Here is a 14501-nt window from a genome sequence, read left to right as displayed (position 1 = left end):
AGCAGCACTTCTGGACCACTGATGCTTCTGTCACCAGTGAAAGTTCACAATTTGTCAGCTCAAGAGCCTGTCCCTTGCTAATGGATGACTTTTGAAATGTCTGCTCAAAGTGGAAGGTTTTATTTATTTATTTATTTATTTATTTATTCTAAAGAGGTGTACAAGCAACACACCATTTGGACTCTGGTTTCTTATACTAGAGTCTCCAGTCTTCTTGATAGTTGCTTTCCAAGTCTCCCCAGGAAAAGGCAATGAGGGTGTCAGTGCCCAGCCTGCACAACCAAGTTCTTTTTTCTCCCTTAAAGACCCTCTCAGGCGTGGCAAGAGAATTATAGAAGGCTTGCAAGGAAAATACTAAATCCACAGACTAAGTCATACACTGGATGAGGCATCACTGCCCTCCCACAGACATATTGATCCCTGGCCCCCAGTGACAATTTCATCCTTTTCAACTCTTAGTAACAGAATAGTCCCTCCACAAAGGTGCTGTGAAGAGCAACAAAACGACACGACTGACAATTCCAGGTACAATTGTTGCAACACCATCCTCATCGAAGACAACGCACAGTGGTAAATGATGCAGATGAACAACTCCATGAGCTCTTACAGGGCTTTACAAACTTCCACCAAAAAAAGTTGTTACAAGTGAACCACTTATTTCATTTAAATATGTAGCCTGTATAATCAGAGTCTTTGAAGTAGGGAGACAGATGATCAGGATTTGCCTTTTGATCTTTCCAAATTGTTTTAGCAAGTAACAACTATGCCTGAAGTCTTTTCTGGGAAACTTTATTAGCAACAATGTTTACAACAATCTTAGAGACCAAGGTTCTCTTAGTACTGCTGTTAAATAATCTTCCAGAAACTGAAATCTTACAAAGCAAACTTAGAGTCTACAAATAACATCATGAATTTTATGTTAATTCGATTGAAATCTCCAATCAAATAAGCTACAATTCTATTCAATGCTCTGTCCATATTCACAATAAAAATATTCTTTTGGATTCACACAGATCCCAGTCTTGTTCTCTATTCATCTACCTGTACCCAGCTCGTCAATTGATCTTGCAAGAAAACCTCTAGCTCAGAGAACAGGCTCTGAAGCAAAAAAGGACTGATTTTATCAGTAAACCAGAGACCCCCTCACACCTACAAAGGAGCAGCACAAGCTGCCTAGTTATAAGCTACAGCTGTTCCACTGATCAGCATGAGTGCAATGATAATTTTTACCAAGGCAACTTGAAGAGGCTTCCCCTCCTTGGTGGCTGCTGTAAAGGACTGTGCTCCTATTACACATTCTACACAACTCCTGAAATCAACAGGAACATTCACAGCCACTGCTGTTAGACAGGCCACACACAGAAAGACACTGCGGTTTGAAGAAAGGAAACAGGATTTTTTTTTTTTACTTTTTTGGTCTGAAGACAAGGAAAACAAAACTGCTTCAGGCAATCTTCCTAGCCCACACTTACACAGCAAAAAAGGGAAAATAGCCCACTTGTAAAAACACAGTTATCACCAACACTTTATTGAGGAAAGCCTAAAACTCATTAACTGCAGCAACTGGAATGCAGGAATTATTTTGTTTTTTCCAAGCAATTTCTGGGTCAAAAAAGAAAAAAAGAACAGTCCTAGGTTCCTCCCCCTATCTGATAAATTCAATCTAATTTAATGAAAATATTTATGAATAAGACTGCAGTCTTCTTACAGCTGAAAAGTGGTATTGTATATAGGAATAATGAAAGTAACGTTAAAACTATGAACTAGCAATTCCACCGGGGTTCTTTGGTGATGTCAAATACAATGAAATTTGCTAAGCCATCATACACCTGAAAATGAAGCAATTTTCTATTCATGAAACATGAAACTGGTCACAGTTAAGAGGGAAAAATAAAATAATGGTTTACACAATTACACTTGACCCTCTAGCACCGCACCATTTCATCTTAGTGCTAGAAGCAGATGGGCAATTATACAAAAGAATTTGAAATACAAAAGTCTCGTAGACAGGGGACTTGCTGGTGCTTTTCAAGCTTCCTACTCTTCAGAAGCATTTCAGCTTTTTATTTACCGACTGAAGCTAAAAGAAGTTACAACCACTTCTCAAAAGTCAAATGGCAGCAGCATTCAGCAGAGAGCAGCTCCTTGCCTTTACCATGTTTTTATTCCCTCCATTATTATCACTCTCTAAATTAGAGAATGTGCTTGTTTTTTTTCTTTTCTCTCATCCGCTGAAATGGATTTTAAGCATCAATCCATTAGGAAAAGGCAAATCAGAGCGCTGGAAGAAGTGAGGTAGTGGGCTCAAGTGTAAAAACTCCCCCTTATTTAAGTGCATCTCACATTGCAAGTGTAGAAAGGTATGCTTCTGAAAATACACATATTGATTAGCTCAGAAGTGAAACTTTGGGAAGACATTTGTGCAGCCTGAATTTTTCAGCTTCATTTGGTGTCTACTTTGGCACTTTTGCAATGAAGTGCTTCTCTTGATGTCCACCCCACACCTACAGAGAGGTGTTTCAGACATTCACTGAAGAAGCTGCTTGGTGCAGAGTGGCCATCAGGCAGAAGTTTTCTTCCTTGAGTTGGCACAAATTCCTTGGGCCAAACTCATGCATCCATGCTGCCCCATACTTGAACAAATACAGCTGTGGGATATGTGGGACATGCTTAAATGACTGGCCAAAAAGGATCTTTACTTCTTTCAGGAAGAAAACGCACGGCAAAGGAAAATAAGGGTTCAATCTGTTTCACTTATCAGAAAAGAAAGATGAAAAATGACTCCACAATACCTACCAAGGGACTGTATTAACTGAGAACCAGCTTAATGGAAATGAATGGCTTGAAGCAGCAAAATTAAAAGAACAAACAACACTGATAACCAGTGGGAAAAAATACCAACAGACACAGTGGATTTTTAATTTCTGGTGCTGTTCAGAGCTTTTATAGAAGAAACATGTCTGTCTAATACAAGCCACAGACACCAAAGAAACCCAAGGAAACTGGGTGACTTAAAACTGCACACCACTTTGGGGATAAATTCTGCCCTTCTTTTAACAAAAACTGTTTTCAATCAATGTCTCTGGAACAGCACCCATATAGAGTTTCTAATATACCATTTCACAGTAATGGCCACACTGGTATCTTCCTGTCAAAGAAATCCATTAAATTAGACACCAGCCTGACAGAACAAGAAGCTCAGAAAGAAACTAAACTTGTTAATGTAAACTACATGTACATTCTCTACAAAAACTGCCATTCTCTTGCTTCATAATTATCTTCTCCTTCAAGTTTATAACAGTGATTTAAAAAAAAAACTATCTTCTACACACATCTGCGCCACATTTCAGATGTGACATCCATTGTTCAAAGCAAAACTGAGTATCTCCTTTTAATTACTGCACCATTTTCTGTAAAAAGGGCCTGAACTTTAAAGCTCTGGTTTAGCAGACTCAAGAAATAAATTTAGCTGCAAAACTTAAGTAAGGTACATGCTTAAGTGCTCAGCTGAATCAGTTTTTCATAATACTTTCATCCCCCTTACAGCGGAGTTCATGCAATAACTTGGCTGATCACTGACAACACAGCACTTAGACATAGGAGACAGTTGTTAAACAGCCTTTCCTCCTATTAGCTTTGGAAATTAATACTTTATTACTTCATACAAGACAGTAAAAAGAATAAAAATAATCAACAACTTTTCATAAAAATTAAAAGGATTTAAACCCAAACCTTATTAAAAAGCCAAACTTAAAACCAAACTAAAGAAATACTATATTTGCACACACTTTTAAAGGAAGATATTACAATTTTTTTTTTTTTTTTATTTTAACAGGCACTCTTCATTCATCTGCAAGAAACTAGGTTAGGTCTCCATAGGCCACAGTCAGAGTTATTAAGTAAGTAAATATGCCACTGCTTCTGTGCCCTCCTTTTATTTCCTTGCTTCTTCAGTCTCCTCTGACTCTCTCTCTTGATGCTCTCTTTCCCACCTCAATTCTTTCAACTCTTGTCTGTACTTCCGTTCAATGAACCGTTTCTGATGGGCCATCTGGGGAAAGTTATCTGACACAAGGAGAAATATTTTACATTAATAAACAAACTGGTAACAGAGAAAGCCTCAACTCGTTTTGTTTTAAACTTTGATGTTATTAGAGGTAGGGGGGGAACAATGTTGTTCCCATTTTCACTCATTTATTTCTTATAATACATAGTAAACCAGGACTGTTTCATAAGACTTTGGTTTCTTCATGATTTCTTTACATCTGTTTCTCCTGCTACAAAGCACCGCCAAATCTAATATACTCACAAAAACAAAATATAAAATCCTGGAATAGCAACATGGCCAGGTATTACTTGGATTTTACATTCTGTTCCCTTAGCAACAGGTGGTTGATACTGAAAAATGAATGTGAAACTACTGTCAATGCTGTCAGGGTTTTTTGTCTTGCTCCCACTCCGAAAAGTATGAGCCACTGGTTTCAAGCATAGCACAGATGTTTCCATTATTTTTATTATTGTTTTAGACCATGCAGAATCAACTACATGCCCCACACTATGGCAGGGATCCTAATGGGAAAGTAATAGTGTAGCAAGATGGAATGCAGTTGAGTCTGCTCCTGAAAAAGTTAATGCTTGGCTATGTACCAGAAGGCAGCCTTAGCGTAGTCTAAGAGCATGGATGAGTGAAGACTGCCTGAAACAGACTGGACAAGGCTGAGGTGATGGAGAAGTAGCTGAGGAGATGGATGCTTCTGCTTTCAGGCATTTGTCCACTGGCTGATGTGTAGGTACACATTAGTACTGAGACTGCAAAAACAGCTTATGTAAGTGAACAGAATTGCTCTCACTTTAGTGCACGGCTCACAGAATGTGATGTTTTCTGCATGACCAGGGTGCTGACATCCACATGTGTCTGTGCTGTGGAGACCTGCACCCTCCAGCCAGCCAGAAAGCAAAGGGGTGGCAGAGTATGTGACAGACTGCAGCTGATGGTGAATCCTGCCAGGATCACACAGAGCTCTGGGATCAGCACTGGCTACCTGATCAGTCTGAGATAAATGCAAAAGGTTACTACACTGATCTTAAAAGCCATAAATTTGGTAGATGTCTCAGCAAAGGACTGCTCTCTCTCTTGCTGGCTATTGAGAGAGAATTCAGCTGAGGCTTCTCAGGGAGGAGTACCATGGCACCAAGCTTTTTCCTCTTTTTCCTGGGTCCCAGGCAGCACGGATTCTCAGCTAGAGAATGCAGTGCAGAAGGCCACATAAACTGCAGGAGTTTGTGGTAGAGTAGAATAACTTTCTACTGCTTTGTTTTATTGGCCAGTGAAATTTGTGCCCTTTACTATACATACTACAGGAATAAAAGGTTTATTCATCAGTTATTTACAACTTGAGCATAGGAGAGTATATTTATTTAAACCAGAAAGCAATCTAAACAAATTGGTTTTAAATTGCTGTTGTTTTTAAAAGCACTAGTGCTTTGTTTAATGGAGTTCTGGGATATTTTGTAGCTCATGTGCCCCATAAAATGAAAATCAGATTTTCAGCACCTCCTGTAACATGATTCTTTAAGAACTCAGCTTGGTAGCAACTTATTCTTATATGTTTAGAATGGTAAGAAAGAAACTCATATAATAAATTCATCAGGGCTATCATATAAATAGGCATATGGAAACCACTTTCACTTGAAGTTAACTACTTATGCATTAAAAAACCCAACAAACAAACCAAACCAAACAACTCTATTGCACCACCATATACATAATACAACAGGGCCCTTAAGGGGCCCTTAAGGGTTGTGTAACCTCCATCCGAAAGACAATTAAAACTTGACTGGCAAGGCACAGAGAAACTAACTTGAAAGATCTGTTTGCCCAAATATCTTACATTTTTCAAGTGCTGTTTTGAACTGAAGGGCAGCAGGAGCACAGTCCTCTAGAGTTCTATGGTATTTAAACAAATATATATGTCAGAAGATAGCTGTGAAGTCCTTGGATTGATAGGCCATGAAACTCAGAGCTCTCTTGAGTGGTGATACTGTCACAAGAAAACTCACTCAAAGAAAACTTCACTAACATCTTGCAGATACTCAGCAGAGAAGGGAAGTTACATTTTTCTACTTGTCAAATTTACTGGTGGTGAGAAGTATATGCTTAGCAGATGGATATAAAAACATATCTGAACTACACAGATTCATTGCTTTCTGAAATATTTAAGCCTTTGAATTTCCAGATGCAGAGATAACAGATTAAAAACCTTTGACATCTGAGGAACTGCATGGGTTTCCTTCGAATGAAATGCAAAAAATGGACTTCCCATGTTCTTCTCTATAGAGAATTTCTGCTGCACAAAATGCTTGTAATCTATTTGCTTGCAGGTCACCCACACCTGGCACGTTAACCCAACTGACCAAAGTTATTTAATATAAGAAGCTTGCCCGCACTCATTCATATCTGAGACTACATTTCAATGAAGGACTGCTCCCATGCTGGCTATGCAGCATACAATTTAGAGAGATGTATACACAGATCCCTGGATCTGCAGCTGATATTAACCCTTCCTGACAGATAAATATCCATTTAAATTGCTGGAGACCTGCCTCTTAGATTTTAACCTAGTCTACTGATATCTGGGATCAAATTTTATTTTCTAAGGTCACACTTGGCTCCCCCCGAAATAAAGGACAAGCATCAGAGACTACGCAGTCTTATCTCACTGAATGCATAAGCACGGAAAACCTCAATGAAACTTTACTGCACAGGGTTCCCTTGAAGTTGCCTCCCCTGTAGCTGATCAGCTCCCGTTAACAAATACCTGTTGGGATCCTGTTAACTTCAACCACTACAAAACTGTCTTGAAAGTACTAAGAGAAAATCCTGCTGCTTAGAAGCTGACAGCACTTAACATATGTGTTCTGTTCAAAACTCATCCCCCACAAAATCTGCACCTCACTAAAGAACAAGGAGATAAACTATGAATTCTCTGTTGCCCAAATATCTTACATTTTTCAAGTGCGTCCATTGCAGCTCCCATTTCTGCTTGCTGAATACTGTGAAAGCCAAACAAAAACATGTTACATGGGATCTAAGCTGTACAGAATAAACTAAAGTTCCTGACAAAGTGGACCACTAGTTACGCTTCTGTAATGAAACTTATTTGGAAAACCAGCAGCTTGTAAGTCCCAGAGTGTATGATATATCAGCCATTCCATAAATGTGTGAGCAATAGTACTACAGCTCCAGTAGAGTATTTTTAACTTAGACCATTAATATTAACAAAATATTCCAGTCCACTCTTCACTAAAGCATTTGCTTTTACTTGAGCGAAAAAAAGGAACAAAATCACAGATGCATGAATGTTAAAAAATGCAATGATATTTTTATAACCACCACCAGATTTGGCAGCATAAAATTAGGGTTTTGGGGTGCATGGTTGAATCTTTGAACTCTTAGAACCATTCTAAAATGCCTAGAAGTAGTTACCTCAGGAAAAAAAAAAGCATAATAGGCTGGCACTCTTAACTTGCCAGTGTAAATTGCATAGTAATCCAATAGCAAATACCAAGATAAAGACACTATTTCCTGGAAGCTGTTCTGCAGTTGCTACTCCAGGAGCCACAAACAGTTCGCATTGCCAGCCACCTGGAAGGCAAATTCACCAAAAAAAGCTTAAGATCCAGAATTATACCGACATTGAACCCTTCAGGTATTCCTAAAGCAGAGAAGTTTGAAGAAGACTCTACAGCTTTCCTTTCCTACAGCAGACCATAGAACAGTCTATCTCCATGGCTAGTAATTTTGGACACTGCCACACTCTAACACCATGTGAAGAATTTTTTACTATACCTTGGACCTTTACCACATCCTATTCTTTCCCCTTTGAAGTAGACAGCTACTGTGTATGTCCTGGCATGAGAAGGTCCCACTGTCTGCAGGGTCCTGAAAGAAGAAATATTTAATTCAAGCAGGGAGGATTAAAACACAGAATCTGTTTGTGGCACATAGCTCACCAAGCTTTCAGTCTGGTCAATACATACAGTACAATTAATGCAAAACACAGGGCAAGGGTTGAAGGATGTCTGTATAGATCACATTAACCCAGAGATTACCAGAACAGTATTTATATCAATCACGTTTATTACTCCAGGCTCACTCAGGAGCACCACATGAAAACTAAAACTTTACTTAACCTAAAGGCAAAAATGCAAACTGTAACATGAAGTGTTCAAACACTGTGAAAATACTTGTAATAAAGTAATAAATTATGCATAGCTGTGCAATTGCAAGTAAACACACCCATACAATTATGTGTGCACTAGAAGTTTAGTCTCTGAGAGTTTTGCAGTAGCAAGGTTTTATAAGGACTTTGTATTAGACATGGTATTTCTCTACACTGAATTATCACAGTACAAAGAAATTTTCCATCAGCTTTGAAAAGTTAGTTTTTCACAAAACAAATTTCCATTTGACCTGAAGCCTAGGACATACATCAACAACCATCAGAAAGGGAAAAGGTAATTCCCTAGACGTGCAATAAATTGCTTCTTTTGCAGTTTCTTACTGCTGTCCCAAAGCTCTCCCCACTTTCAGATCAAGTTCTGTCTGCTACCTTATTTCTTTTCAGAAAGAGCACAAATTTCACATCAATTTTTAAAGTATCTAACTAAAGCACTCTATCTCTCCATGCACTGTGACAAGAGCAAATAAAACCTACCCTAAATTTAAAAGCAATAGTACTGACTGCAGTGAAAGAGATAACCCCAAGAAAAGGAATTAACAAGATAATAGGAAGATAACAGCGTAATACTAGGTCTGAGCTGTACTATAAAAATCAATTTATCATCACAGCAAAACAAAACAAACATTTGGTACTTGATATTAAGTGGTTTTTACAAAAATGGGAAATTGTTTTTTATTGAATTCATTCCCCTCAGCCAAGACAAAGCCCTGAACCCTCACACAGAGAGACAGAAGAGTCAGACCTGCAGAGCACTGGCTGCAGTGTTAAGGGGATGGCACTTTTAAGCGCACTGTGTGTCACTGTCACTAAACTGCTACACTGCATTGGAAACCTTACTTCAGTACCTGTGACAGGTGCACTTATACTTTCATTCTTCATATCTTTTTGATCTAATAATCCCAACAACACAAACCTTGAATTTTCATAGCCTTTATCTCTTCTTTGGGGGCTAACATTGCACACTTTCCTACAGTAATTGAATGGATATGGATGCAATATACAGCCTAAGGTTTATTATTTATTATCTTTTTGAAGCAGCTATTATACTATTTAGCAACTGGAAGTAAAAAGGGAGATCTATTCCGTCCAGTTTCAGGTAGCTAAGTGAGGTGTACAAGTTAGAAGGTTCACTGCCCTGAGCTCTTTGTCATTGAACACAGGAAAATTTGTCAGCTGAACCACACAGCAAAAATGTCCAAAACTTGTGCTGCCCTTCAGTGCCTGACTGTGAATGAGAAACAGTGCCTATAATCAGCAAGTGTAACAGAAGGCATTATTATTATTTTTGTATAATAATATCAAGAAACTTCATCTGTTAGTGAAAATGGAGATATCTTGACCTCATAACAAAACAGCCATTTCTTTAACTCTTTCCATTTAATACTGCCATTCCTTACATTAAAAGAAAAACAAATAAAGAATTATGCCAATTAAATACTCCACTCCAAAATAAAAACTCTATTTTTCCCTTACAACTGTACAGGTTAAATGCTCAGTAACCCTTCCTTGTAATGACTTAAACACCTAAGGCTTAGAAAAGGGTATTTTCCATCTTCAGACAAAGACAGACTATAGGGCTTGGGTAATGACAAGAAAAGCAAACTATGGGGAAAATGTAGAGTGACTGATCACATCTTACTCCATATACAAAGAAGATTTATAATTAGCTGGTGTCCATAAGGAGCCTGTTCTTACTTGTAGAGAGGAATGTCCGGCTCTTTTCCTTCTGTCCTGAGAGTCAAGCAGCACTGCTGAAGCTGAGATTTAGGATCATTCCAATCTTGATTTAAAATAAACTCCTGTAGGAAGTCCACAAAGATGCTTTTATGATTGAGAGATTGCAATAAGGGTTTCAAATGCCACAATGTGTTAAAATATAGTGGCAGGAAAGGAGGAAATCGACTGATCTTACCTTTAGCCGTGGAAAAAAGCAAACATTCATGAAAGTGTGAACGTATTCCAAATCTTTATCAATGTACAGGGCAGCAATAAAGGCTGGGGAGAAAAAAAGGTACTGTCACTCTTCCAAGGAGAGCATTATTGGCTTGCACTTTTAGAAACAAGTATCACTGAGTACTTTAAAGCCATATTCAATTACGTTTCAGAGCAGTGATCTGTTGAGGGTATTATCCTGCATACTTGGGGGAAAAAAAAAATAAAGTTGACCAAGAGATTAAGTGATTTACCCAAATCCACCCAGTCATTTAAAGTGCTGGAAACAACACTGCTTCTAATCTCACATTTTAACCAGGAGACCATGAATACTTACAAATAAATCACTACTGGGTTCCATAAAATAATTTAGATATAAATCACTCCTGTTTGTGTGCTATTTCCATTTGTTTATGGGATTTTGCAAAAGCCAAGTGGTCTGAATGGCTTGCAAAACACATCAAAATATACAAGACAGGGATTAACTTTCTTTGCAGAATATTTATCACTGTTTCCATTTCATGGGAAAGAAGGCAGCATAAACTTCCAAAAATTGACTAAAAATAATTTCATTTCCATGTAAGCCTTTCCTCTTGTGGAGTGACCATTTCAAAACCTCCTCAAATGCAGACAAATGAACCACAGAACTATTCACCTGCTTAAGGAACTATTTTGTCTTCCAACAGTGTCAAGAACATACTAATTAAACACTGAAACTGCTGTTAAATAGCTCAACTCAGAGTGTAAGCTTTAACTTTGAACACATGCTTTTGACCTGGTCATCTTGAACCCTCAATTTCTAAGCCTTCAAATTTCTATCTGCAATTATGTCTCCTTCATGCTTTTATACAGACTTCAAAAATCTAGGTTAGTCTTCAAAGATCTGGCTTCCAGAGGTATAGGCATAAATCATTTGGAAACCTGAACATACATTTTTAATAGCGATTTAGGGGATTTCTGATGGCTTTCTTAAACAAGCCCCAAGGAAAAGGAAGTCATTAAGTACGAAGTTATTATAACCAAATTAACTCACATTCCAAGAGATCAGCCAAAGTCTTAGTTCGAAGAGTTACAGGTCTTTTTGTCTTGTCGTTAGTGATGGCAAACTCTTGCATGCCCAGCTCTTCTGCCACCTTGGCCTGTGTCCTGTTGTTCACCAAAGAACTTCTCAACAGCTGCAAAAGAAAGAAGTTCTATTCCTTAGTAACAATTACCCATAATAAACTACAAAACCTAGGAGAGCTGGGGAGAAAAAGTTACTTTTATCCTGGAGGTTTCTCACTTCTCTCAGTTCACTGACATTTAGATTCAGGGCATCTCAAGTGATTTATATAGACACACACTCTGTCACTCTTTCTACTGGAGATTTTTCTTTCTGTTTCAATTCTTCTCACCAATCTTTACTTGTTCTATGGACACATTACTTCAGTATAGATGTCATGCATTTAAAATGCTTCCTTGTGAGCTTCCTTGCAACTATGTACCATGTCTTCATGAGGCCTGTACTTTCTCAGCTAATCTGCAGTTTTCTAGTTTAAGTAATACACAGTTGTGTACATTTTCCCACATAAAGAGTAAGTAAACAATATTCTGGAGTTCATGGAACAGCCCCCAGTGTCCACCAAATAATAAATAAATAAATAGGTGGTGACTCAAACAAATACACATTAAAGCAAGACAGTTCAGTATTTCAGAATGAGCAGATGAGGAAGCTGCTCCATTCCTTTGGCCAAAGAAAAAACACACAGATGGACAGCCTGTATGCACTATTTGCTCTGCTAGAAGGCAGCACAGCTGAGCTGATGCATCCTGGACACAGGTCTGCCCTAAAGTGTTCCACATATGACAAGGTCAAGGATGTGTCATGAAAATACTTAACTTTGGCTCCAGACACATTACTTAAACATAGAGCTCTAACAAAGACATAGAGCTCCCACACAGCTTAAAGGAGTATTTTGGAATTTTAGGGAGAATTTCTGAACCTTTGGAGAGGTCAGAATTTTTCCTGCTTTTTTGCTTTAAATGGAACAGCATTAAAGAAGTTACATCTACTACAGGAGGTAGGAGTGAGAAGTAAAGAATGTCCCCCTTTTCCACAGTTTATGTGCAATCTAGAGTTGAGATGCTGCACACACATTTTTTTCCTTTTTTTGTCTTCCATATCACATTTGCTCAGCTTATTAGATACAAGTTATATGCTACCTGGCTCCAGCATGTCAACTGAGCTTATGAAAAATCAGGATTTATTTGCTGCACTTGATACTTCATCTCTCACAACAGATAAACAAGTAACAGTATGTTCATAATTTGTTTGTCAATGATGTATGAAGCAGATACTCATAACCTGATCTTCGTAAACTAGGCAAACTGTAGATAGTATTATTACCTCTCTCCCTAACCTTTGTTTAAACTCATTTACTACTTATTCCTTATCAAAATTCTTTCCTTTTATGTCCTTAAGATAAATAAACTCTACTTTCTCCAACAATATATAAGTACAGTATCCTAATATGTAACCTATGAGACAGAAGTGCAGTGTCCCATGACAAAAATCTGTTTCTTGTAATGGGAGAAGAAGGATTTCTTTTGTTTTGTTTGCAGACTATTTATTTTTATGGGATCCATAATCATGATTAGTAGTATCATAAAACAAAGAGCAACACATACACTACCCAGTGAATTAGAGATAGAAAAAAAAGCCCAGTTATCCTCTTAGCACTGTGGTTATCAATTTGCTCTATATTAGAATTTGCCTCCTCTAAAAGTGTGATCAGGCAAGAAACTCAATTCCTTTTAATGACACAGAGAAGACACAGTCCCTGTGACTTTCCAACAGCTTTTTTAGAGTTAGTCTCTACACTGGTAACACACAGCCTGCATCACTGCAGATGCTGTGATACATGATATGCTCAACTGGAGCCTGGCTTTAATTACAAAGCAGTTTTTTTCCTAATTCTTCCATCTTCACCCAACATACTACTACTCACGACTGTACCAAAGAATGGATCCATAACTCAGCACTGGAGAAGCTGTATCTTCCAACATTCAACAAAATGTAAACTTCTCTTCTGGTACATTATTTGGCTATCTCCAAGTATGTAGATGAGACTATGTTCTCCTTTCTTTTTCTTAAACATAATTATTTTACAGACAAGCAATCACTCCATACTGGGAAGCCACTGCATTGCCAGTCAAGTAGAGTCCTTGACCAAAATTGCCCTCAACACACCAGACACCATTTAGTTGATGTTCTATTATTACTTCAAATTTAAGTATGTCCCCAGATGACAGGAGAAAGAGCTTAGTGTTTGCAGTTCTCCTCAGATTCTACTTTATCAGCCTCCTTTCTCAGATGTCTCATTTCATTTGTCATCAAATTTAAAAACATTTTAAGATCATTTTCTCTACACATGAACACATCTCCACAGTTCAATTTTATTTTAGGCATTGCCCGCTTCTTTGTATTTTTATGTGTTTTCAGCATTCACTCCACTCTTAACTTTGCAGTTTTGCCTAAAAGCTGAAGTGTGCAACTTGTACTTTCCAACTCACTAATCATTACACTGAGCAACAAAAAGACATTCTAATCACTGTTCTGAGCATTTACACCCATTAACAGCAACATCCCATATTCTTCTGGCCAAATAGTTCTTGCAAGAGTTATAAGAGCACAGATGCCTACATTCTTAAAAGTCATGTAGAAAGCAAAAAACACCACCATATCCTGTCTCCTCAATGGTGCAGAAGAATCCATACAAATATAACTGAAACTTAAGAAATGGTAAAGAAAAACTCAAGTAATTTTTAGTCACAGCATGTCCTTTTTTCTTCCTCTTGTAAACAGCTTTAGCCCAAAAGATTCAAGAATCATATTCTTGATAACACATTGCCTGCTAGAGACTTAGCATTGTCATGCCTTTATTGATCTGAGGGAACCACTCTAAAATTAGGCTACTTGCTACCTCCTAACTTTACCCAGAAAACTTGACTAACATTCCTGATATATGTACAAGTAAACTAACAGGTTGATCAAGTAAACTAAGAAAATTTAGTAAGCCAAAGAAAATCTGTTACTTTCAGAGAAAGCCACAACTCGCCAGCTGCAGAGCTAATCAGGAAAAATCTACTTATACTATCATGCTGTGGTTAAAATAAATTGTTGAAAGGTCTTCAAACTTAGTTGTTCAAAGTCCAGATAAGAGAGGCTAAAAGGCTATAGCAATCAACAGATGACTATAACTATATTAAAATTAAATTCAAAAGCTACCTCAGGAAGTTCAGATTGAAGACAAGAGGAAAAGCAGACTAAAATAAATTGTAAATCTT

At 37.8% G+C, this 14501-nt stretch overlaps 1 protein-coding gene across 1 annotated transcript in view; it reads right to left on the bottom strand.

The window, feature by feature from the left end:
* Positions 1-772: 772 nt before the first annotated feature.
* The window catches only part of DROSHA (drosha ribonuclease III), a 74252-nt gene continuing 60523 nt past the window's right edge, over positions 773-14501 (bottom strand). The window contains exons 28-33 of the mRNA XM_071453586.1: positions 11209-11350; positions 10156-10238; positions 9939-10042; positions 7850-7942; positions 7007-7053; positions 773-4065 (exon numbers count right to left, since the gene is read on the bottom strand). Coding sequence (XP_071309687.1) covers positions 3935-4065; positions 7007-7053; positions 7850-7942; positions 9939-10042; positions 10156-10238; positions 11209-11350 — 600 coding nt within the window. The 3' untranslated portion in view covers positions 773-3934. The remainder of the gene's footprint in view (positions 4066-7006; positions 7054-7849; positions 7943-9938; positions 10043-10155; positions 10239-11208; positions 11351-14501) is intronic.

The sequence above is a fragment of the Agelaius tricolor genome, unplaced genomic scaffold (assembly GCF_023055355.1).
Source record: "Agelaius tricolor isolate 1412-34295 unplaced genomic scaffold, bAgeTri1.0.p SCAF_2, whole genome shotgun sequence".
Lineage (NCBI taxonomy): Eukaryota > Metazoa > Chordata > Aves > Passeriformes > Icteridae > Agelaius > Agelaius tricolor.
This window is presented reverse-complemented; position numbering and strand designations above follow the sequence as displayed.